The sequence below is a fragment of the Cyanistes caeruleus genome, chromosome 22, assembly GCF_971803275.1.
Source record: "Cyanistes caeruleus chromosome 22, bCyaCae1.hap1.1, whole genome shotgun sequence".
Lineage (NCBI taxonomy): Eukaryota > Metazoa > Chordata > Aves > Passeriformes > Paridae > Cyanistes > Cyanistes caeruleus.
This window is the reverse complement of record NC_141722.1, coordinates 92757-115397: the sequence shown is the minus strand read 5'-3', so window position 1 is coordinate 115397 and position 22641 is coordinate 92757. Positions and strand designations below refer to the sequence as shown.

At 49.4% G+C, this 22641-nt stretch overlaps 1 protein-coding gene across 5 annotated transcripts; it reads left to right on the top strand.

Moving 5' to 3' along the window:
- The first annotated feature begins 556 nt into the window (after positions 1-556).
- On the top strand, positions 557-21306 carry SLC2A1 (solute carrier family 2 member 1). 5 transcript variants are annotated; one of them, XM_086860766.1, is made up of 12 exons: positions 557-647; positions 843-976; positions 13070-13162; positions 16401-16561; positions 16708-16948; positions 17275-17437; positions 17517-17704; positions 17796-17900; positions 17999-18100; positions 18333-18536; positions 19603-19794; positions 20510-21306. In XM_086860766.1, the coding sequence occupies exons 3-12, from the start codon at positions 13070-13072 to the stop codon at positions 20510-20512; spliced, it is 1452 nt and encodes a 483-aa protein (XP_086716892.1). In that variant the 5' UTR covers positions 557-647; positions 843-976; the 3' UTR covers positions 20513-21306. The 5 variants fall into 5 exon arrangements, with proteins under 5 accessions (XP_086716892.1, XP_086716890.1, XP_086716889.1 ...); XM_086860764.1 differs by lacking the exons at positions 557-647; positions 843-976 and adding an exon at positions 8253-8342; XM_086860767.1 differs by lacking the exons at positions 557-647; positions 843-976 and adding an exon at positions 11527-12903.
- Positions 21307-22641: the final 1335 nt, after the last annotated feature.

Here is a 22641-nt window from a genome sequence, read left to right as displayed (position 1 = left end):
CAGAGGATTGCGTGGGAAGTGAAGCTTGGGAAAATATCAGGAGATGCTTACATGGGTGCGTGGTGGATTGGATGATGTGGGATCAGGGTACAGGGGGATATCTGGGACTGAGCCAGGCATTGGTGCTCACTCTTGGCACATCCTCAGGGCTTTTACTTGCCTCCATCCCATTTACATCCCCAGGAATGGGAAAATCCATCTGGAGAGAGACTGGAGCAAGTTTGGCCATCAGTGAATTCCAGACCCATTTCAGCCTCAAATTTGGGTTTAAGATCCTTAAACCAGCAGAACACCTGGATATGACACAAAAAGTCTCTTGGCAGCTCCTTGGCCAAATCCAGCTGGGAAAACCCCCAAATACGGGAATTTCATGGCAAACAGCATTGACCCCTCCTTTTCCACAGCCAGGCCCTTCCCATCATCCCCCATTTCTGGGGGGTCTAAACCCCCCACTCTGTTGTCTCCACTTGTGTCTAATGAGTGGAGCCTTTCCCTTTTCCTAATTAAATCCTGCTCATTAACTCACAGGATTTAATTGCTCCTGACGAGGGGCAGCAGGGGCCACATTTCCAATTTCCTTGCCTTAATTCTTTTAATTGGGAGAAGCAGGGGGATGGTGACCCAGCACCACCAGAAAATCCACCCAGGTCAGAGTTTTTGGGAATATTTTCCATTGCTTTCATCTAATGGCTTTGTATCACCCCAAAAATAGAGAGAATATCCCCAAATCCACAAGGAAAGGGTTCAAAGAGCTGTGTTGTTACTCCCATCAATGCTGACAACAACAGCGACAGCAACAACAATAATTAGAATAATAATATTGATCTAACCTTTTATTCCAGATTATTTATAAGATGTTTTTGGGGAGGTTTGGAGATTTTTTTTGGAAGCAAGCTGTCAGCATGGCTTTTCTTCTTCTCCCACTTGGAAAGGAGTTTGTAATCTGCCTCGTGGGTTTTTTGGGAGCTGCTGAATCGTGAGTTTCGGGAATGGGGTTATGGAGAGGGCGGGTGAGGCTGTGGAAGGTGGAGGGATATTGGGAGAACCTCACAAAAATCAGGGTGCATTGTCTTGTGTGGGTTCTATTCCCAAAAAATCCAATTACATCATCCTGGAATGCTGATGAAACCCCCTCCCACCAAATTGTGTTGTCCTGGGAGGGTGATGATCCCCAAAATATCCAATTGCATCATCCTGGGAGGATAATAATCCCCCCAAAAGTGAATTACATTGTCCTGGGAATCCACTAGGATTTCCACCCCAAAAGTCAATTTTCACCATTGTGGGAGAGTGATAATCCCCCTTGAAATCCCATTGCATTGTCCTGGCTGGGCTATATCCCCGCAAAAATAAAAATTCATCCCCCTGGGAGGTTGATGCACCCTTCCCCCCAACCCCCCACCGCTAAAATCAATTTGCATATTTGCATAATCCTGGAATGATGATAATCCCTCAGAATTCGAATTCCAGTATCCTGGAACCCAAAATGGAATTGCATTATCTTGGAAGGATAATGACACCCCCCCAAATCAAATTTTATAAGCCTGGCTGGGTGTTAGCACTCCAAAATTTCAAAGTTGTCCTGGGAGGATTGACCCACTCAGAATTCAAATTGCCTGGTGCAGGGAGAGTGATACTCCCCAAAAAATTCATATTGCCCACCCAAATTTAAATTACATCACATTATGAGGGCAATATTCCTCAAAAAACTCAAGTTCTGTCATTCTGGGAGAATGGGAGGCTCTACAAAAATCAAATCTAATTATCCTGGGAGAGCAATATCCCCCAGAAATCGAATTGTGTCATCCTGAGAGAACAATGATCCCAAAAACATTGTATTTCATTTTCCTGACATTATGATATCCCCCAAACAAAACTGCGCCATCCTGGAAGGAGAATGATCCCAGAAAGTCGAGCTACATCTTCCTGGTAGGACGGAGCCCCTGGCCCTGCCGAGCTGCTCCCTGCTCGGGAAAATGGGGATGGCAGGGATTTTTAGCTTCTGGATTTGCTGAGCCGCGTTCGCTGTCTCTGACATGTCCCTGCAGTCAAGGGCTGATGACACACAAATACCTGACTCATTATTATTCAGGCAGTTAATTAGGTAATGGGGATTAATCCTCCTTCCTGCGGGGCGGGAATTGCCCATGGAGCCTGCTCCGACCCATTCCCAGTGCTCAGAACTGGGCACTTCTCAGTCCAGCAAGGGAGGGAAGGCAAAGCCCATCTTGTCTGGAGCCCCAGGGATTTTTAATGGAAGAAATTAGGATTTTGGGGCTTTTCTTTTGCTTCCTAGTGTTATCCAGCTTGGGATGCCAAAGCCACCTGCACTCACATGTTTTTGGTGGGCCCAGGGGGTGAAATGTACTTTGTGAAGGAAGAGGAAAATCGTTATTAAATTAATTAATTTAAATGGAGCACCCCAAAAGTTGGGATCTCCTTCTCCATCTGCAGTGCGATGTGTGGAACACCTTACCCTGTACCCCGGCAGCACCTGGCTCACAGCCCGACAACCTTCCCATCCTCAAACCCAACATTTATGCACCCTCTGCCTCCAGATCCCCTAAAATTCATCCCCAAATCCACCTCCAGCTCCTCAGGAATGCCAGGTATGCCGAGGGGTGGAAGGAGGATGCCTCCATACCAGCAGCTCCAGGGTTTCCAGGATGCCTTACATTTGGCAAATTGGGCTATTTTGAGTGGAAAAACCCAGGATTTAAGGGTTTTCCGAGCCTGGCAGAGAATATGGGATAGGAAGATCAAAATCTGCCTGTAAAGAAATTCATCACTCGGAGACAACACTGGATTTCTCTGTGGGATCCTGTGACTGGCTGCTGTAAAATTCCCCCAAACCTGGAAAATTCCTAAATCTGAGCAGGTGTGGGTGAATTCCCACCGGGATGGTGATGCCGGAGTGGGGAAGATGCTCCTTTGGGGTACTGAGGGTTCTGGCACAGTCTCCCCGTCCTTGCAGGATTCCCAAGGCCCCGAGCGGGCTAGGACCTTGAGAATGTGACGGGAGCGGCAGAAAAGGGAAAACCGGCTTTATTCTGCCCCTTTTCTCGCTAATTCAATTTTTTTTTCTCCCTGTGTTCCACCTTTTTTTCTATCGCTTTCAACCTATTTTCACTGCCTTCCACCCATTTTCTTCCTATTACATCTATTTTCCTCCTTATTCCACCTTTATTCTCTCTGATCCCAACCTTTTTTCTCAGTCCCACCCTTCTTTTTATTCTCTATTCCACCCGGTTTTTGTCTCTAATCCTCCCATTTTTGTTCCTATTCCACCTTTTTTTTTTTTTCTTCACTCTGCTCCACCCATTTTCTCCCCTTTCCACTTTTTTTCTCCCTATTCCACTTTGTTCCCGATATTCGACTTATTTTCTTCATTCCTCTCTTATCTTCCTTCCAGTCCACTTTTTTTAAAAGTAGTGTTCCACCTCTTTTCTCTGTTCCACCTTTTTGTCCCTGTACCATGTTCTATTCTCACTATTCTACTTTATTTCTCCCTATTCTTCTGGCTTTTCTCCCTATTCCACCAATTTTCTCCCTATTCCACCCTTTTCCTTTGTAATCCATCTATTTTTTTTCTCCCTATTCCACCTTTTTTCTCCCCGTTCCACCCTTTTCTTCCCCAAGTAGAGAAAATCCCAGTGACTGGACTCCAGAAACTCAGCAACTCTCCCCCCAAAAATTCCCCCATGGTATCCTCTACATCACAACAACGGGATGAAATAAAATCAAATAATTTTTCCAAAAATTAAAAAATGAGCACATCCCTGTAAATGAAGCCATGGGAGTGGCCATTATCCGCTTATTATCATTAATGATTAATTATTGTCTTTAACAGCCTTTGACTTAAGAAATAGCTCCCCAAGGGGAAAATCTTGGGCAAATGGGAATTAATCCATCATAATATCATGGAAGAGGGGGGAAAATCACCTTTTTCTGCTGTTTTGGCTGTTTTGGGGATTCTTTGGGAAATCCAAGGCAGTTTTATGGAATGGGAAAAGCAGGATTAAATACATATAAGTGTGTGTGTGTGTATATATATATATATATGTATAACCATATATCCCCCTTTTTCTTTCTTCTTGGAGAAGGACTAGGAATCCTCATGCATGAATGTGTGAATCCAAAGAGAAATTTTTTTCCTCTCCTATTCCCATGGGTTTCAGCTCTGGCTCCATCAGCAGCACAACACTCCTAGTGCTGGCCGTGACTCACCCAGTTATTTTTAGCCCCGACCTCTTTTCATCCATGTTTCTTATCCACGTCATGATGCCCTAAAAATGCAAAATAAAGGATGAAATGGAAGACCCACCTTTGGAAGAGCCAGAACTGGGGGGGGGTAATTTTCCCCTTTTCATCCCTTTTCTGGATAAACCAGAATTTCCCTTTGTTTTTCCATCTTTTCTGTGTTTATTGAGTGAAAAGCCAACAAAACCAGGTCAGTTTAGGACAAGGAAGTCACTGCCTGGGCTGGAAAACTTTTTATTTATTAATTGGAATACATTAAATTATAATAATTGATTTTATTTGGATCAGTGTTCCTGCTTTTTCAGACATGGAACTTTTCTCCATTCCACTCTAACCCAAGGACTGGAGGGTTTAACGCACTCTAATCACAGTTTTACTAATCCTGGGGTTTAATTCATCCAAATTTAAGGATAAAAATTGAAATCCAAGGAGCTTCAGCTGTTGAGTCCAAATATGAAGGATATTCAAGAGTTCTGTCACATCCCTAGAGCTGGACCAGGAGGTTCCAGGAGCATCCCCCAGATAAGGAGCCAGAAATCGTTATGGGAGCAACTCAAAATCCCAAAGGAAAGTCAAGTTAGGGCATTTTAAAAAAGACTGAAATCCCTGTGGAAGTTTTGTCGATGTTGCCCAACCCAATTTATGACAAATCCTGTTTCTGGGTGGACTTTATCCCCAGTTTCATCACCTGGGCTGAAGCTTTCCAGGTGACCCGACCCCGGCTCAATCCAGCCCTTCAAAGAGCTTGATGCCAGGAAAAACACCCAATTCATGGAATGCTGGCGGGATCACCGTGGTGTAGTGTCAGGCAGATGGCCCAGCTGTTGGGGGCTGGGCTTGTTGTACTGAAATTACACCCTCCTGCGTATTTGTTCTGTCTTTTTTATTTTTATTTATTTATTTTTTTTAATTTGGAGGGATTGGGATGGTGGAGGTCTGGAAATCCCATTTTTGGGGATTTTCGTCTGGACTTTAAAAAATAAACCCCAACTTTTTGGCTCGGGGAAATATTTTAAAGCTCCTCAAGGCTCAAATATGTTCAAGGACACTGGGAATATTGAAATAAATTCCCCCCTGGAGTGGATTAACTCCATCCTAAGGATGTTCAGTGTTGGGGGATGAATTATTTGGTTTGCCTGTATTTTAAGGGATAATCCAGGACTTTTGGCTTATGGGATCAAGCCCCAGCAAAACCAACTTCTCTCCCATGATCCATCCTGTGATGATAGTTTTATTTCCCCAAAAAACATCCTTGGAAAGGTGATTCCATGCTGGGCTTTGCCTGAAAAAATGGGAGCTGTGTCCAAATCCGCTCCCCAAATCCAGTGTGTCACCAGGACTTGCTTGTCCCTGGTGTTGCTGAGGGTGGCACTGGGTCGGGGTGGGAGAGGCTGTGAGATAACGAGCTCGTCATGAGTGATGGCGTGTGAAGAAGGGATCGTGGGGATTGGGAACCCAGATTTCCTCGTCTGCTGGGAATGAGTTTATGGGAGACAACCCCGGGGTGGGTGTGGGGGACTGTGCTGGGGGCATCAAAGCCAAAATCTGTGGTGGGGAAGAGGGTGAGGATGGAGAGCCGAGTTCATCCCTCTCTCCCTGCTCTCCACACAACCCCGATCCCTGGAAAAGCTCATCCCATCCCTATGATCCCTTGTCCTCAACAGAACCTCAATCCCTGGGAAAGGCTGATCTCATCCCTTTGTCCCTGTCCTCCAGCCACACTGGACTCCCTGAGCCCATCCCTCTGGCCTCAGGTCTCCACCAGAACTCCAGGCCCGTGGAGAAGCCGATCTCACCCCCGTGACCTGTCCTGGACACAGATGGAGCCCCTGAGCCCACCCTGTGCCCTTGATCCCCAGCAAAACCCAAATCCATGGAATGGCTGAGCCCACCCTGGTGGCCTCGGGCCTACCCCGCCCTCCCCTCGGTGTTATTTTAACCCTTTTCCCTGGAGCAAATCCCCATAAATCCTCTCCAGCCCCTCGGCCCCGCCGGGATTATCCCGCTCCGGACGTTTCCCTCCATCAGCATTCCCACGGCGCCGGGGAGGGGTCCCACCAGGAATGCCGAGTCGGCAAAATCCCCACCCGGACCCCTTGGGCTGGGAAAAGAGGGGAAAAAGGGGCTGGGATGGACCCAATGGCTTTTTATAGGAATTCACAGGTGAGGGAGGATTGTTGGGAATGGCCAATTCTGGGGCAAAATCCGGCACCTTTAGGAAAGAAAATTAATATTTATATTAGTTTTTCTGGTTTATTAGTGTGATTTCCAGTTTTGCTTTTCTGGTGCTTTTGGGATTTGCTCTTTTGGTGTCTTTTCTTCACATTTCCCCCCCCTTCTTACGCTTTAAATTTTATGCATTTTGGCACACAATATTTGCTCCTTTTCCTTTGTTTTTGGTGTGTGTGGAGATTTTTTAAAGTTTTTATTGTGCAATATTTGCATTATTCCTTTTTTTTCCCAGGCTTTGAATTTTTTTTATAAATTTCTATGCTTTATTTTTCCTTCCCTATTTATTTTTTTTTTTTAGTTGTTCCCCTTTTTCTTCAATTCTTGTGCAACTTTTAGTTAACTTTTTTCATTTTTTGACATTTCCCCTCTCTTTTTACCTTTTTGTGGTGCAGTTATTGTACAATAATTTCTTGTGCTTTTGCAGTATTTTTTCAATGTTTGTGCACTTTGTGTGCATTTTTTCATTTTGGTGACATTTTTTCATTTTTTTGGTTACTATTCCCAACACTTTTTTTTCCCCCCCTTTTACAGGAACAACAAGGGGAATTGCATTTTCCATCTTTAGGATTTTAGTGGCTTTTAAGAATTTTTTAATATGAATTTGGGGGAAACGGGGAGTTTTGGGGTGGGGGTGGCATAGTCAGGCACTTGTAGGTGTGCACTCATTTGTGCACACCTGTACAGCCATGCACCCCTTACACACTCGTGTGCACAGACACAGCCCTGCACACTCACACACATGTACAGGAGCACACAGCCCTGCACACTCACACGTACACACACAAACACGTGCACACACCTGCCACTCACATGCTCACACCTGTGCACTCACAGTCACACACATGAACATTGACACAGTTCACACAGAGATCTGTGCACACACACTCACCCCCTGCACTTACACACTCACCCCCTGCACTTACACACACAAACCCTGCACTTACACACACAAACCCTGCACTTACACACACACACACACTCACACTCTCACAGTCACAGTCACACACACACACTCTCACACACACTCTCTCACACACTCTCACACGTGCACACGGTGACACACACTCTCACACACACACTCTCTCTCACACTCACACTCTCACACTCTCTCACACACACACTCTCACTCACAGACACACACTCACACACACACACTCACACACACACTCACACACTCTCACACACACACTCTCACACTCACACAGACACACACACAGTCACAGACACAGACACACACACACTCACACTCACACAGACACACACACAGTCACAGACACACACACACACACTCACACTCACTCTCACTCACACAGACACACACACACACACTCACACAGACACACACACAGTCACAGTCACAGACACACTCACACTCACACAGACACACACACACACACACACACACACACAGACACACACACACACACACACACACTCACACAGACACACACACAGTCACAGTCACAGACACACTCACACTCACACACACACACACACACACTCACTCTCACACGGACCCTCCCGTCCCCTCCCCCGCAGCCCACGTGCAGCCCCGCACGCGCCGCCGCCCCCCGCGCGCCCCCTCCCACGACCCCCATTCCCGGCCCCTCCCCTCCGCCCCCCGCGCTGGCCCCGCCCCCTTCCCCGCGCCGTCCAATGGGCGCCGCCGCCTCGCGCCGCCCCCGCCCGCGCTCTTAAGCGGCTCCAATGCCCGGGCGGCGGCCGTGCCTCCGCCCCGCTCCGCTCCGCGCCCCGCGCAGCGCCCCGGCCCCGCCGCCCGCCCGCCCGCCCGCCCGCGCGCACGGCCCCGCCGCGCCGGCCCCGGCCCCGCCATGGACACCGGCAGCAAGGTGAGCCCGCGGCCCCCGGCCCTGCGTTACACAACCCTGGGCCCCCCCTGCGCGTAGCCCCGCCACCCCGCACACGCGCGGCTGCTGCCGCCAGCCGCGATCACCTTTTTGCTTTATTTTGTACCCCGAGCCCGAGTGGATCCCTCCCCGAAGAGCGGCCGATGCCGGCGCAGCGCGTTGCAGCGCGCCCGGCAGCCGCGTTTGGACTCGCCGTTCCCCTGGAGTGCGGAACCACTCTGGAGCGACCCGACCCCGGCCCCCGTTCTGAGCCCGATCCGGGAGTGGGACGGGGGGCAGGGGAGGCGGCCCCAGAGCCCAGCAAGGGCCGAGCTGCCTTTTGGGGGATACGAGGCTGGGGTGACCCCGCCGGGACCTCCTGGGTCCCCGCAGTGTTCAGCTTCGGCCGGGCATATCCCACCTGGAACTCCTGACCCGGTTCCCATTAATTTATCCGAAACTGTGAGTTATTTAATGCTCTGAGCTCTCCCGGCCGCTCGGCAGCGGCCGTGATCCCCCAACACCCTCCGCATCCCAAATTAATTAATTTATAGTGTTTTTTAATTTATAATTAATTTGGGGGGGGGGGCTAAAAGCCCAGAACGATCCTGGAGGTTAATTCCAGCAGGTCACTGGCATCAAACCCCCATTTGCTTCATCCCAACCACCAAAATATTCCCGTCCCCCCAGATATTCTCATCTGGGAATGGCTGGGATAAATCTCCAAATGAATTTTTAAATTTTTTTTGGGGGGGGGAGGTGTCGAGGGGGATGTGTTAGGAAATTGGCTGCGTGGTGGCATCAAGTGTAATTAACACCCGATATCGTGACTTTATCCTAATGAAAGGTGCGATGGGAACGATCCCTCTTGGTATTTTCCCCCCTGGAAAACAGCTCACTCTTCCTTTTCCTCCTCCCCTTCCCCCTTTGGAGCATGAAATACACCGTTTTCTTAAACTTAAGGATCTGTATCTATCTCTATTTATATATCTCCTATTTTTTAATGGTTTCGTTCTGGGCCGCAGCGCAGTGTGAGTGGTGGGATTGGGGATGGATGGGAACGTGCCGGCCAGCAGCGCGGTGATGGGGGCAGGAATTAAACGCGAATTTGGTCTCATACCCAAGAAATCCGACGCACTTAACTCCCGGCTTCCCGAATGGCGCCGGGGTCGTGTTCCCGCTGCTTTTCCAGCTCCATAACCCCCTCCTTGGATGGATTTGGGTTAGAAATTATTAATTTTTGTAAAGGTAATTAATTGCAGGGATGATTTGCCGAGCGCTGATGAGTGACACTTCCATCCGGAGTGTGTTTTGCATGGAAAAAAAGGGATTTTTCATGGCAGCAGCTGGTGGTTGAGAGGTGGGGGACAAACTCCCCTCCCCAACCCCCTTTATCTTTAATAATTAATATTATTAACCCGGGATTGGGGCGGGGGGGGGGTGGGCGTTGCACATTCCGTGTGTTTTTTCCGGCTCATTACATGCAAAAGCGTCTCCCATGTTGGTCGCAGTTGCAAAACTTGCCGAGATTGTGTCGCCGTCCCTGGATGACCTTTAAGGAGGGAAGAAAAATAAATAAAAAATCAAGTTCTGCCACTCCGATGCTTCTTCCCATCCCTCCCATTCTCTCCTTCTGCTCAAATCCCACCTGGTCCCCACAGTAATGGTGTGACCCCAAATTCTCTGGCTTTAAATCCCCTCCTGTAGGTTTGGAGTGGATTTTTCCAGGTTTTCTGTGGCGGTGTGAGCTTTTCCTGGGTTGGGAGGTAGCTGCAGCTGTATTATCCATGTGCCCTCGCTCCTCAGAATGTGCAAATGAGTGCAAGGGGCTGCACCCACTGCCCACATCTCCTCTTTCATCCCCGGATAGGGCCACTCCGGAATTGTCATGGATCATTTTAATGGTGTCTTTGTCATGTGGAGTTTCCCCAAGTTCCCTCCTGGGACCCCCTTTTGAAATTCTTATTTTGATTTTTAAGGAATTATTAGCTTTTCTAGCTCTATGGGATGGACAGCATCCCAAATTCCTCCACAATGGAGTAAAAAATACAGGCTGTCCTCCTGGGACTTTGTATTTTTTTTTTTTTTTTTATGTTACTGCTAATTTGCTTTTAGAGAAATTATTAATTCACAAGATCCATAAAACAATCAGTTTCCCGAAATTGCCCAAATCCTCCTGCGCTGGAGTAAAAAAAGTTGAAATTCCCTTCTGGGACACTTTTTTAGTATTATTTAGAAGGAATTATGAATTTTCTTTTTTTTTCATGAGGCAGCAGCATCCCCAGTTCCTCCATGCTGGAGTGAAAAAAGTTGGAATTTCCTGCTGGGCCACTCTTTTAATATCTTTATATTAATAATTTAATATTATTATTTTGCTTTTTAAGGGATTATTCATTCCTTTGATCCATGAGGGGAGTTGTATCCCAAAGTCCTTCCAGGCTGGAGGATAAAAAAAAAAAAAGGGGGGGGGATTAAAAATAGAGTTGTAAAGCCGAAGGCAGCGGGTTTGTGGGGGCCCCTGTCGTCCCCACCCTCCCCCCCTGCCCTGGATCCTCCTTGGAGCGTCCTGGCTTCCGTGTTAGAGCTGGAGAGGAAGCAGGAAGCCGCTAAAAAGAAAAAAAATACTATAAATTTATTTAGAAATCTGTCTTTCCTATAACATAGAGGAATTATTAGGGATAAAACCAGGAGTTTGGGGTCTAGCTGGGCTTAAATAAATTTATTTTATGGAAATAAGAGGGAATTTGTCCTAAAATTCCTGGTAAGGATGCTTTTTGCTGCAAGGACTTAAAAAATCTCCCCACAGCCCCATGTGTGGTTTGGCAGGAGCTGCCTGGGCAAAGGTGCCCTTAAAAATTGACTTTTTCCTTTATTTAATTACTCCCCCCCCAACTTGCCTTTAATGGCAAAGTTTAAGCTGAAAGGCTCCTGGATCGGAGCTGGGCAGCATGTTTGGAACTGGGAAGGGAGCGGGAGGAGCTGACTCACCCTGACCCTACTTGGGATGAGCCTCCAAAAAGCAATTTTCCTGCCAGTTTTACCCTTTCATATCTTCAAACTGCTGGAATTTAATCAAAATACAAGGGGTTTTGGCTGGATTTTTTTATTATTATTATTATTAATTTTTTTTTTTGTAGCCATGAAATGTTCCTTTTCTTCAAATGTTAAAATGGAAAAATGAATTTAATTTTTTTTTTTTTTTTTTTTTTTTTTGGTGGGGGTAGTGGCTGGTATGAGTGCATCAAGGTGTTGTTACCTCTCACCTTCCTGGAGCAAAGTTCATCTGGCTGCTGCATCCCCATCCCTGGAGCTATGACTCACCTATGCTCGCCCTACCTAGGGGAGCGCCTGGCAGCTCCCGGGGTGCCCTTTAACCAGGAAAAGGCAAAATCGGGACCCAAACAAATCAGGGTGATCCCCCAAAAGCAAAGGATAATCACCCCATCCTCCAAACCTCCCAATTCCCCCCAAGCTCACTCAAACCCCCAAAATCCCTCATTGTTTTAATATGGTTTCCCTAAGCAACAGGTGCTTTCAGCATTCCCATCCTAGATTTTTGGGGGATGGATAATGTCACGGTTAGAATTGTGGGGGGTTTGGGGCTTTTTCTGTGTTTTTATTCTTTTGGGACACCACCCAATTTCCCAGTCCGTTTGTGCCCTCCCAAATACGGAGGAGGTGTTTTCTCCTTGTGGTGGACTTACTCCAATGCACCAACCAAATCCAAGTGACAAAATCTCCTTGATTAGTTGTGTTGGGGGCCAAGCCTAATTTATGAGCTTCATTAACAGGCCTGGCTTCATTCCCTCTGCTTTTTCACTGGGAACTTTCACGTGGAGGGAGGCAATGGCCAGAGTGGCAAGGTCAGGGAGCAGCATTAATTCCATTATTTACTAAAAGAAAGAGGAGAATGGTTCTTAAATATAAAAAATATCCTTTTTGGGGGGGAGTTGGAGTCACCCCTCCTCATTTAGATGGGATCTGAGGCATTGATCCCTTGGGAATATTCATCCAAGACACCCCGGGACCATCCTTGGGGTGAGATGTTGGTACTAAGGGAGGACCCCCCCCCCCAAATTAAGGGATTTATAAATTTCACGTGGTTCATCCCAAAGCTGATTAAGTGGGAATGTCGGATCCTGGTTCTAGCGCCGGGAAAATCTCCTGCCTGGGATAATAGGGCTGCTAACGAAGGTGGCCCAAGCGTTGGCCTGCCCTGACCCTGCTCCTGAACAAGGCTCTGATTGTTGCTTCAGCTCAGGCGGGAAGAAGAGGAGGCCCGGGAAGGTTCTGCCAGCTAACCAGGATTTTGCTCAGCGACTCTTAATTAGACTTGGATGGAAAACTGTTGTTAGCAGTGGCTTCCCAGAGCATCCTCAGCCGGGAGCGCGCAGAGGCTCCGCCGTGCCCTGGGAGCGGCCGGCACTGGTCTGGAGCCTGATGGTCACGTGGAGCCTCTGAGCGGACCCTTGGAGCCCCAATAACACCTCCAGCCCACTCCAGTGCTGAAATTCCTGGAATCCCCCAAACCGTGGGATTTTTTAACCCCCAAAATGACATTCTGGTAATTATTTTTCCCCCTTAGTACCAAAAAAAGTTTTCTCTTTCATTCTGAATATTTGTACTGGCCACCTTCCCAGCATCCCATGCAGTGCCCAGGTATTGCTCCGGTGTGGGATACTGGCTTACGGAGATCCCAGATTTAATCCCTTTTTCCTGTTTTCTGGCAGATGACGGCTCGCCTGATGCTGGCTGTGGGAGGAGCGGTGCTGGGCTCCCTCCAGTTTGGATACAACACCGGCGTCATCAATGCCCCACAGAAGGTGAGTGCTCCCAAAACCCTCTGCAATGAAATTCCAGCCCCTCTGTCACAAAATTCCATACCTCCTCCCCCCACCGTGTCCAAAAACAAACCAGTCTCCGCTGCCAGCTTGGCTAAAATAGTACATCCCACTAGGCAGCTTAGGGCTGTAATGGGATTTGAGAGGGAGTTATTTAGCTCCAGCTTTCCCGGGAGAATTTTTTTCCTCCTTGCTTGGCGTTTTTGTTGGGAAAAATCCCAGCAGTGCCTGCAGGATGCTGTCTGGGTGTGGCCGGTGGAACTTTTAACCTTGGCTCTTAGTGAAGGTCTAGAAGTTAATTAAGGTTTGAGTCATCCCGAGTGGCTGCTCTGACTGAGAGCTCTATTTCTGAGTTTTGCATCCCAGCATAATGTCCTGGGAGGAGAAAGGGTTGTCTGTAAGTGCTGTAAGAGGAATGGAGTGCAGAAGGTGTTGGGTCCTCCCCTCAGGTACTGTCAGGACCCTCCAGCTGCTGGTAGATACCCGTGGTCCATGGAAGACATGACTTTTCCCGGATTTGGTGGCTGTTTGAGGTGTTAAGTGCTTGGAAAATTAGCTCAGAATTCCCATTTGGTGCTTGTGATGTTCCCTGGGCACAGCTCTTATGCTGGGATAAGGTGTGGAGGGACAGCCTGGGTTCTGGCAGGATCAAAGCTGTCCCTGAGTGTCACCACCCTAAAGAATTCAACCCACTGGGGCAGGATCCAGCTTGCCAGAATTTAATCCCATCCCAGTGAGCACCTCTGGAATGTCACCTCAAGCATTGAGAAGACTCCTTGTGGGATAGAAGACCCTGTAGAAAAACTCCCCAGGCTCCATTGGTATGAGGAAAGAAAGCCAGGAATTTGTTCAAGGTGTTGCATTAGATAGTATTGAATCCCAGAATTCAATCCCTGGAGGCTGCAGCTCCCACCCAGAACCTGCAGGGTGCTGCTGAAGGCCTCCTGAAATATCCCGATGCCTCCTTGCCTTCATGTGCACTGGTCCAAAATTGGGGATGTCCATTTCTCAGATGGCCCTGAGCACACTGCCTGGGGGAGATGGGCAGTGGAGCAGAGTTTGAGCCATTTGAGCTGGGAAATCCCTGGAATTGCACTGAGGAACTGCTCCCTGGCATCTGCCCTCCTTTTCCTGAGCTCTGGCACTGTGGGAAGGAGGAATGCTGTGATCACCACCCTGGTCAGAGCCACATCCCAGGAGGAGCTTTGTTTCCCTCCACTGAAGGATTTCTCTCCATCCTCTCAGAGCTGGCTGCTCTGGGTGATATGGTCAGGGATCAGTTGTGAGCTTCCTGTGGGACTAAACTGTGGTGCCTGCAGCCCCAGGCAAATCCAGACCCTCATGATGGCTGTTGCCACAGTTTTCCTGATGATTTTGGGGATGAATCCTTTGGGCTTCACATGGAGAAGCCACATGGTGCAGGGCAAGTTACCAGTGTTGAGGGGAAGGATTTGGGATGCTGTGTGTGGGAGCGTGACGGGAGGTGGGATGAGGATTGTCCTGGGCAGCAGGATGTGCTGGACACAGGGGGTCATCCCAGCTTTAAGGATGGGGACACATTACTGTGCAGGACTGGAATGCATTGGGCTTGGAATGGGGGTGTGTTGGAATAAACTGGGGCACAGAGTTGGGATGCAGGATGGGTAGGCATGGAGGTACAGGCCGAGGACAGGGATGCCTCAGGATGCATTGAGGCACAGGATGGGGATGCACTGCAATAAACTGGAGTGAATGGTCAGGATGAGGATGCACAGAGGCGCAGAGCTGGGATGGGGATGAACTGAGATACATCAGGGCACAGGTTTGGGATGCACTGGTATTGGGATTCGTGGAGCTGCGGGGTGGGGATGCATCACAATGCTCAGCTGAAAAGCAAGGGAAAGCCCCAGTTTTGGAGAAAACATTTTTTTTTTTCTTCACCCTTTTCCCTTTAAATCCATTTTTCACCTCCATCTCTCCCAAAAAGAACCACTGGATTCTTCAAAGCATCCTTTTTTTCAAGAGGAAGAGGCAGGAGGGGGGTGTTATTTTTTCAGTAGGCCCCTGGGCCTACTGAGAGCCTGAGCCAGCCCAGACTTCTTCAATAATCCTTCAATAATGTTGGGTATACTGGGAAAAGCATCCAAACCTCTGGGTGAAACATGAGGGAACAAAATAATTTAATATGGAAATTCTAATGGTTTATGTGCTTTGGAAGAGGAACAACTTGAAAAAGTAATGATACTCTGGGACTTGTACCCAGCCTAGTGTGTATTTCTTGTGCTGTCTCTGACAGGGCTCCTGTTTGGGCTTGGATTTATGGGAAAAGTGGAAAGTGAAGCACAGTGGTGTAAATAGTGAATTGGGAATGAAGCCCTTCAGAGCAGCAAAATCTTGGAGCCACCTAAGGCCTAGCAAAGCAGGGAATCTCTGGGATTTTTTTTGCTCCAAGCTGGGTTTGGTGTGGTGTTATAAAGCCATTCACTGTGGTGGTTTGGGGATGGGTGACCCTTAAATCATGGTATTATGAAGGATTTTGGTTGGAAGGAACCTTTAGAGGGTCATTCAGGCCATTTCCCAGACATGGGCAGGGACAGGAACTTGGTGAAGCTACCAGTAATGGGCTGGCTTTAAAAATACATAAAAAGTATACAAAATGTATATAAATGTATATATTTTGTATATAAGTGTATACACTTTGTGTATAAAAAGATACAAAATTTATGTAAAAATAACCTAAAATTCACAAACCTGTCTATTCTTGGTATTTCAAACCAAGGCCTGTGTTGGGTGTTGGCATCACGGTCATGCAGAACCATGGCAGAGATTGTGTGTTATGGAATTCTTGGGAGAAAAAACCTGGAAATCCAACTCCAGGAGTATCCAAGGGGATGGGAACTGCCCTGTGTTCCTCCCCTTCCTCCACGGGGCTGGTGCATCTCTGGCTCCTGCCCTGCCCTGGGGAGCAGTGTGACCTCCCTGTGCCTGCCCGGCGAGTTTTGGCAGCGCTGTCTCTCCCTCTCTGGGCAGGGCAAGCCCAGAACCCGTCCGGCTGCATTTCCCCCACGTATCCCAGCAGGTTCCCTCCCTTGGGCTGGAGCTGAGCCTCGGCTGGCGGCTCTGGTGACGGTGACGCATTGTCTTGTGAGCTGTGGTGGCTGTGGGGAGTCGTCCCTCTGGTGGCATGGCTGAAGTGGAGGCGGGTTTGATGCGTGGTTTGGTTTCTCTCCTTGTTTTCCAGGTGATTGAGGATTTCTACAACCGCACGTGGCTGTACCGATATGAGGAGCCCATCAGCCCCGCCACCCTTACCACACTTTGGTCCCTCTCTGTTGCCATCTTCTCTGTTGGGGGCATGATTGGCTCCTTCTCTGTGGGGCTCTTTGTCAATCGCTTTGGAAGGTGAGCTCTGAGCCTGCTGGATCCCTGGTGGATCCCTCAGTGGGGAGGTTGTGCTGCCTCACCCCACCCTGGCATTCCAGGGCTGCCAAGGGCTGATGTTTGGGTTCTTCTGGTGTTCCTCACCTCTCTCCTCCATCCCTCTCCAGACGCAATTCCATGCTGATGTCCAACATCCTTGCCTTTGTGTCAGCTGTCCTCATGGGCTTCTCCAAGATGGCTTTCTCCTTTGAGATGCTCATCCTTGGCCGCTTCATCATCGGCCTCTACTCTGGCCTCACCACGGGTTTTGTGCCCATGTACGTGGGCGAGGTGTCCCCCACTGCCCTGCGGGGGGCCTTGGGGACCTTCCACCAGCTTGGCATTGTCCTGGGCATCCTCATCGCACAGGTGAGCACTGGAGAATGTTTTTGATCCTGACACTCATCAGGGCCTGCAAGGATGAGGTGCCGTGGATCTGCACAAACTTTTGGGTGGAGCTGGGGTGGGAGGCGTGAAGCTGGAGCTCAGCAGGAGCAGGGATGCTGTGAAATCTGAAGGTCTGAAGGTTTGGGATGGGCAGCGTCAGGATACTAACATCTGTTGGCCACCTGGCAGCAGCACAGGAGTCCCTCCAATGGCTGTACCAGTGTGGAGCATGCCACGAGTGCAGAGTTGTGTGCAACCAGGACTTTTCCAGCTGGAATGGGTGACTTATTCCCTTTTCTCCTCCTCAGGTGTTTGGTTTGGACTTGATCATGGGAAACGACTCTCTCTGGCCACTGCTGCTGGGCTTCATCTTTGTTCCTGCCCTGCTGCAGTGCATCATCCTGCCCTTTGCCCCTGAGAGCCCCCGGTTCCTGCTCATCAACCGCAACGAGGAGAACAAAGCCAAGAGTGGTGAGTGACTCCTCTACAGGACCCATCCTGGCACTCTGGAGGGTTCTCTGCATCTCCTGACTCCACCTCTCCCTCTCAGTCCTCAAGAAGCTGCGAGGCACAACAGATGTGAGCAGTGACCTGCAGGAGATGAAGGAGGAGAGCCGGCAGATGATGAGGGAGAAGAAGGTCACCATCATGGAGCTGTTCCGCTCGCCTATGTACCGCCAGCCCATCCTCATCGCCATTGTCCTGCAGCTCTCCCAGCAGCTCTCAGGGATCAATGCGGTCCGTCTGGGTGGGGTCTGAATGCCAGGGGTCAGCTTGGTTCACCCAGAGCTCCAGGACCTGACTTGTGGCACCTCCCTGCCCTTTGTAGGTCTTCTACTACTCCACCAGCATCTTCGAGAAGTCGGGGGTGGAGCAGCCTGTCTACGCCACCATTGGCTCTGGCGTAGTGAACACAGCCTTCACGGTGGTCTCAGTGAGTTTTGGCCCCACCAGGGTCTCTTCAGGCAGGGTGGGAGAAGGGGCCTTTCCTGCAGGTTGGGGAGGTGCTGATGGATCGTTTCCATCCCACAGCTGTTCGTGGTGGAGCGAGCTGGGCGCAGGACCCTGCACCTCATTGGGCTCGCGGGGATGGCTGGATGTGCCATTCTCATGACCATCGCCCTCACGCTGCTGGTGAGTGCTGGGGAGGCTGGGAGGAGGAGGTTGAGGAGGGATGGTTGAAGAAGAGGAAGGACTTATTCCTCCTTGAGGTGATGGCTGAGCGCTCAGTCCCCATTGTCACATCTCTCCTGAACTTCCAGAATTCCAGTTTCCAACTCATGGCTCCTCTGCCAGCACTAGCTTAGGTATCCAGGTACCGTGTCCCCTTCAGGGCACTGACCTTCTTCCCTCTCCTTTGACCTAGGACCAAATGCCCTGGATGTCCTACCTCAGCATTGTGGCGATCTTTGGGTTTGTGGCCTTCTTTGAGATCGGCCCGGGCCCCATTCCATGGTTCATTGTGGCAGAGCTGTTCAGCCAAGGCCCCCGTCCAGCTGCTTTCGCTGTGGCTGGGCTCTCCAACTGGACCTCCAACTTCATCGTGGGAATGGGCTTCCAGTACATTGCGGTAATCATGGCTGGAATACTGGGGGAGTGGGGAATGTGACTGGGGACACAGGAGTCTGGGAGTCCCAGGGGATCTCAGCAATTCAGGGGAGTCTTAGTCCCAGCCTGTCAGACTGTGTTGGTTCAGGGTGGATCCAGATCTCAGTTCTGGATTTGGGATGGAAAACAGTGTCCAGCTAGATCCTGATGCTGGATCCCTGTGCCAGACTCCAGTGCAGGGTCCCATTGCTGAGTCCTGGTGCCAAATCCAAATCCCAGGTCTGGTTTTGCTGGTTCCTGTTGCTTGATCTCATTGCTAGATTTTGATGTGGAGTTCTGGTGTTGGATCTTGGTGCCATATCCTGCTGCTGGATCCCAGTGTTGAATTCCAGCACCACTTCCTTGAGCCCTAAAACCTGGGCTGAGGTGGTTTAGTTGGGTTGAGAAGAAGGTTTGGTTGGTCCTTGAGAAGAGAAGGACTTGGGGCTGGAGCAGGTACTTGACTCAGTGTTCCTTATGGAACTTGAGATGTTCCTTGAAAGAACCTGGGTCTTGGATGGCTATGGCAAGGTGTGGGCAGGGTGGTACCAGCTGGTCTTTCAGCCAAAGCCCATCACTCTGTATCCAGAGATGGGAGGGAGCTGGGGAATGGTCTGGAGCACCAGGAGTGGCTGAGGGCACCAGGGAAGGGGCTCAGCCTGAAGAAAAGGAGGCTCAGGAGGGACCTTCTGGCTCTGCACAACTCCCTGACAGAAGGGGACAGCCAGGGGGATTTGGGATCTGCTCCCAGGGAACAGGGACAGGAGGAGAGGACACAGCCCCAAGCTGTGTCGGGGAGGTTTAGATTGGATATTGAGAAAACTTCTTCATGGAAATGGTGGTCAGGAAGGTGGTGGGGTCACCATCCCTGGAAGTACTCAAAAACATGTGAATATGGCACTTGGGGGCATGGGTTAGGGGTGGACCCGGCAGTGTTGGTGGTTGTTGGTGGTTGGACTGTATCTTGGCCGGCTTTTCCAACCTCAACAACTCCATGATTCTGTGACCTCCATCCATGTGCTCACCTCCCCCTTTCCCTTCAATCCCAGCAACTCTGTGGCTCCTACGTCTTCATCATCTTCACGGTGCTGCTCGTGCTCTTCTTCATCTTTACCTACTTCAAGGTGCCAGAGACCAAAGGCCGGACCTTTGATGAGATTGCCTCGGGCTTCCGGCAGAGCGGGGGTGGCCAGAGTGACAAGACCCCGGACGAGTTCCACAGCCTGGGCGCTGACTCGCAGGTGTAACCTGGACCCCCGGTGCCACTGCCCCCTGAATTCAGGGGGATTTTTTAAAACACTTTGTACAGACGCCAGGCAGGAGGGAGTGGGGGGGGTCTGGCTCCAATGCCCCTTGTCCAGCCTCCCCCAGTGGTTTACTGGAGACAGGCTGACCTATTTTATTTTATTTCTTTTCTGCTAGGAACAAAATATTTTATTTTATTTTATTTTATTTTATTATTTTTTCTGGTTTCGCGTCCAAGATTTCAAAGCCAATAGGTGTTTTAAAACCCAGCCACTCAGCCCTCACCAGCAGGAGGGCAATTCCCTGTTTTTTATTAATGACGCGATAGTTATTTAATAGAAAATCACGTAGAAAAAGTTTTTAAAAAGCTGGAAACTTATTTTTTAACGTTCTAATCATAGAGGAAAAAAAAATCACATAAATTGACTAAATCTAATATTTTTTTTAAAAAAAAACTACCAAGAAAATGAATAAATTTTTAAAGTCTCCTTGATTTCAAGCCCTGCGGTGGGTTTGTGGACGGGGAGCTCCCGCCTGGGGCAGCGCGGAGGATGGAGCCACCTGGATGGATTGGTTGGAAAGGTCAATCTGTTGTTGCAGGCTCTTCTCCTTTTGCCTGAATTCCAGCTGGGAGGGGAAAATAAAATGGGAGATGGGGGGATGTGTTCTTGTTGAATTTTGGGATTAATCTCGGCAATATTTGCCCGACAGTGAAGCGCCAGCGGCAGCCGCACACAACATCCCCCTCCATCAGTACCCCCCATCCTGGGATGCACCAAAATCCAGCACCGCATGGATACAGCTGTTTCCTGCTCTGTGTATAGACTGGAAGATATTTATATTATATATATTTTTGTTCAATGGTTGTTAATAGTAGACATTTAAGTTATAGCGTTTCTGATTTGACAAGCCAAGTACTGTAAATATTCTTGGAGTATATTCACACTGTATAATGCATACAAAAGGTACAGAAAAAGGTTATAGTTTCTATAGCAACTAAGAAAAAAAGCTTGTACATGGTTAGGATGACTTTTGTATAGTTCTGCACTGTAGTTGTATCTATTGCACTGAATTTCAGGCTGTAGTATATTAAAAAAAAATACACGAGGAATACTGTCCTTTAAGACAAAACTGAAAACAGACACAAAAAAAAGCATTTCCCTGAGTGCAGCTGGTGTGGGAGCTTCTGGCACATTCCCAAAGCCACAGGGAGGGTTGTTTTTTTGGTTTGTATTGGGGTTTTTTTGGGGTTTTTTTTAATAGTATCTTTTTTAAAATTTATTTGTTTGGTTTGGAAGGGATGACACTTGACCACACGTGAAAGAAAATAAATGGGGGGGGCGGAGTAAAAGAAATCTCTTTAAAAATGCCTGTTCTTAGCTGGTTCTGGTATAGCCGTGCCAAGCTGTGGAGGTGTGTGTGTGGTTTTGTAAGCAAATCACTGCAGTGAAGTGCCAAGGGGAAGGTGTGTGGTGTGAACAATAAAGGAGAATGTGAGCGGCCACCCAGCCCCAGTGTCCTGTGCCTTTATTTCTTGGGGCTGGACTTTCCCTGCCCTGGTGGGGGGAGGGAGTGGGGGGGATGGGTCTGGGAGTGCGTGTCCCTGCAAAGCTTTTCCACCACGGGAGAGACTCACCTGGTTGCAAAATACCTGCTCTGGGTGTACAACCAGATTTTAGTTGCCTGGAGCAGCCTGGGCTGGGATCATGGGGGTAAACCTGGCTGGAGCTGTCCTGCTCTGTGGATCCCAAACCTGCTCCCCTTGCCTGGGACAGAGCCTTGGTCATGGCATGAGCACCTGAGCAAGTGAAGGGAGGGAGAAGGTTGCTGCTGCTCTGTGGATTTGTTTTTTCTCCTTCAGCTGAGAAGGTGCCAAGAACTGCAAGCCTGAACACTTTGAGGCAAAGAAATGTTGATCTTGGTCACTTGAGGCTTTTTCTATTTATTGAAGCAGCTCTTTGCCCTGCAGGGCACACACTGGGCACAGCTGTTGTAGGAAATTGTTCTTGTAGTGTCTTTAAGAGCTCCACAGAATGTTCTTTCTGTGCCCAGGGCTCCTCTCCTCACTCTGCTGTTTAGTTCCTTGCTCCAGGAGATGCTCAGCCCTGCACAACCTTAATTTCCAGCCTGGGTTTGTTTTGTTGAACATCTAGAGCAGCCACGCAGGCTCAGCCTGGGAGCACTTGGAGGATTACGGCCACAACGGAGCTCCAAATCCCTGGTGACCCAAATCCTTGTGCCCTGGGGTGCTGTGCCAGCAGCCACAGTCCCCCACCCCATGGAGGTGATCATTCCAGCCCCTTCCAGCATCTCCCACCCCACACAGGTGGTTATTCCGTACCTGATGAGGTGGAAATCTCCCACACAAGTGCTGGGAGCTCTTCTAGCCCTTCCCCAGGTCTGTGCTGTGAACCCCGAGCAGCCTTATCCCACCCCCTGAAATGGAACGTGGCTTAACTTGTGGTTTTCCCTTCCCCAGCAGCAGCAATCCCTGCTAATTGCTCAGGCCCCAGCTTGATGAAACGTTTACGAAGCACACTTGACTCCAGCCCAAATCGGCAGGCAATTAAACACCCTCATAAATCCTCCTGAAGTAAATGAGCCTTAATCAGAGCTCAGGGCTCAGCCTGGCACAGGCCAAGATTCCCTTCTCCCCCTGCCCAGTGGTGAGGGATCATGAAATCCGGCGGCTGCACTGTGCTTCCCACACTCCCCATGGCCTCTGGAGCCTTCTGGCATCTGGCTCTGCTCTGGTGTTCCTGTTCTTCCCCAGGAGGGTCACCCCTGTCCCGAGGGGTCTCGCTGCTCCCTGGGACAGAAGCCAGCTGGGAATGGGCCTTGGG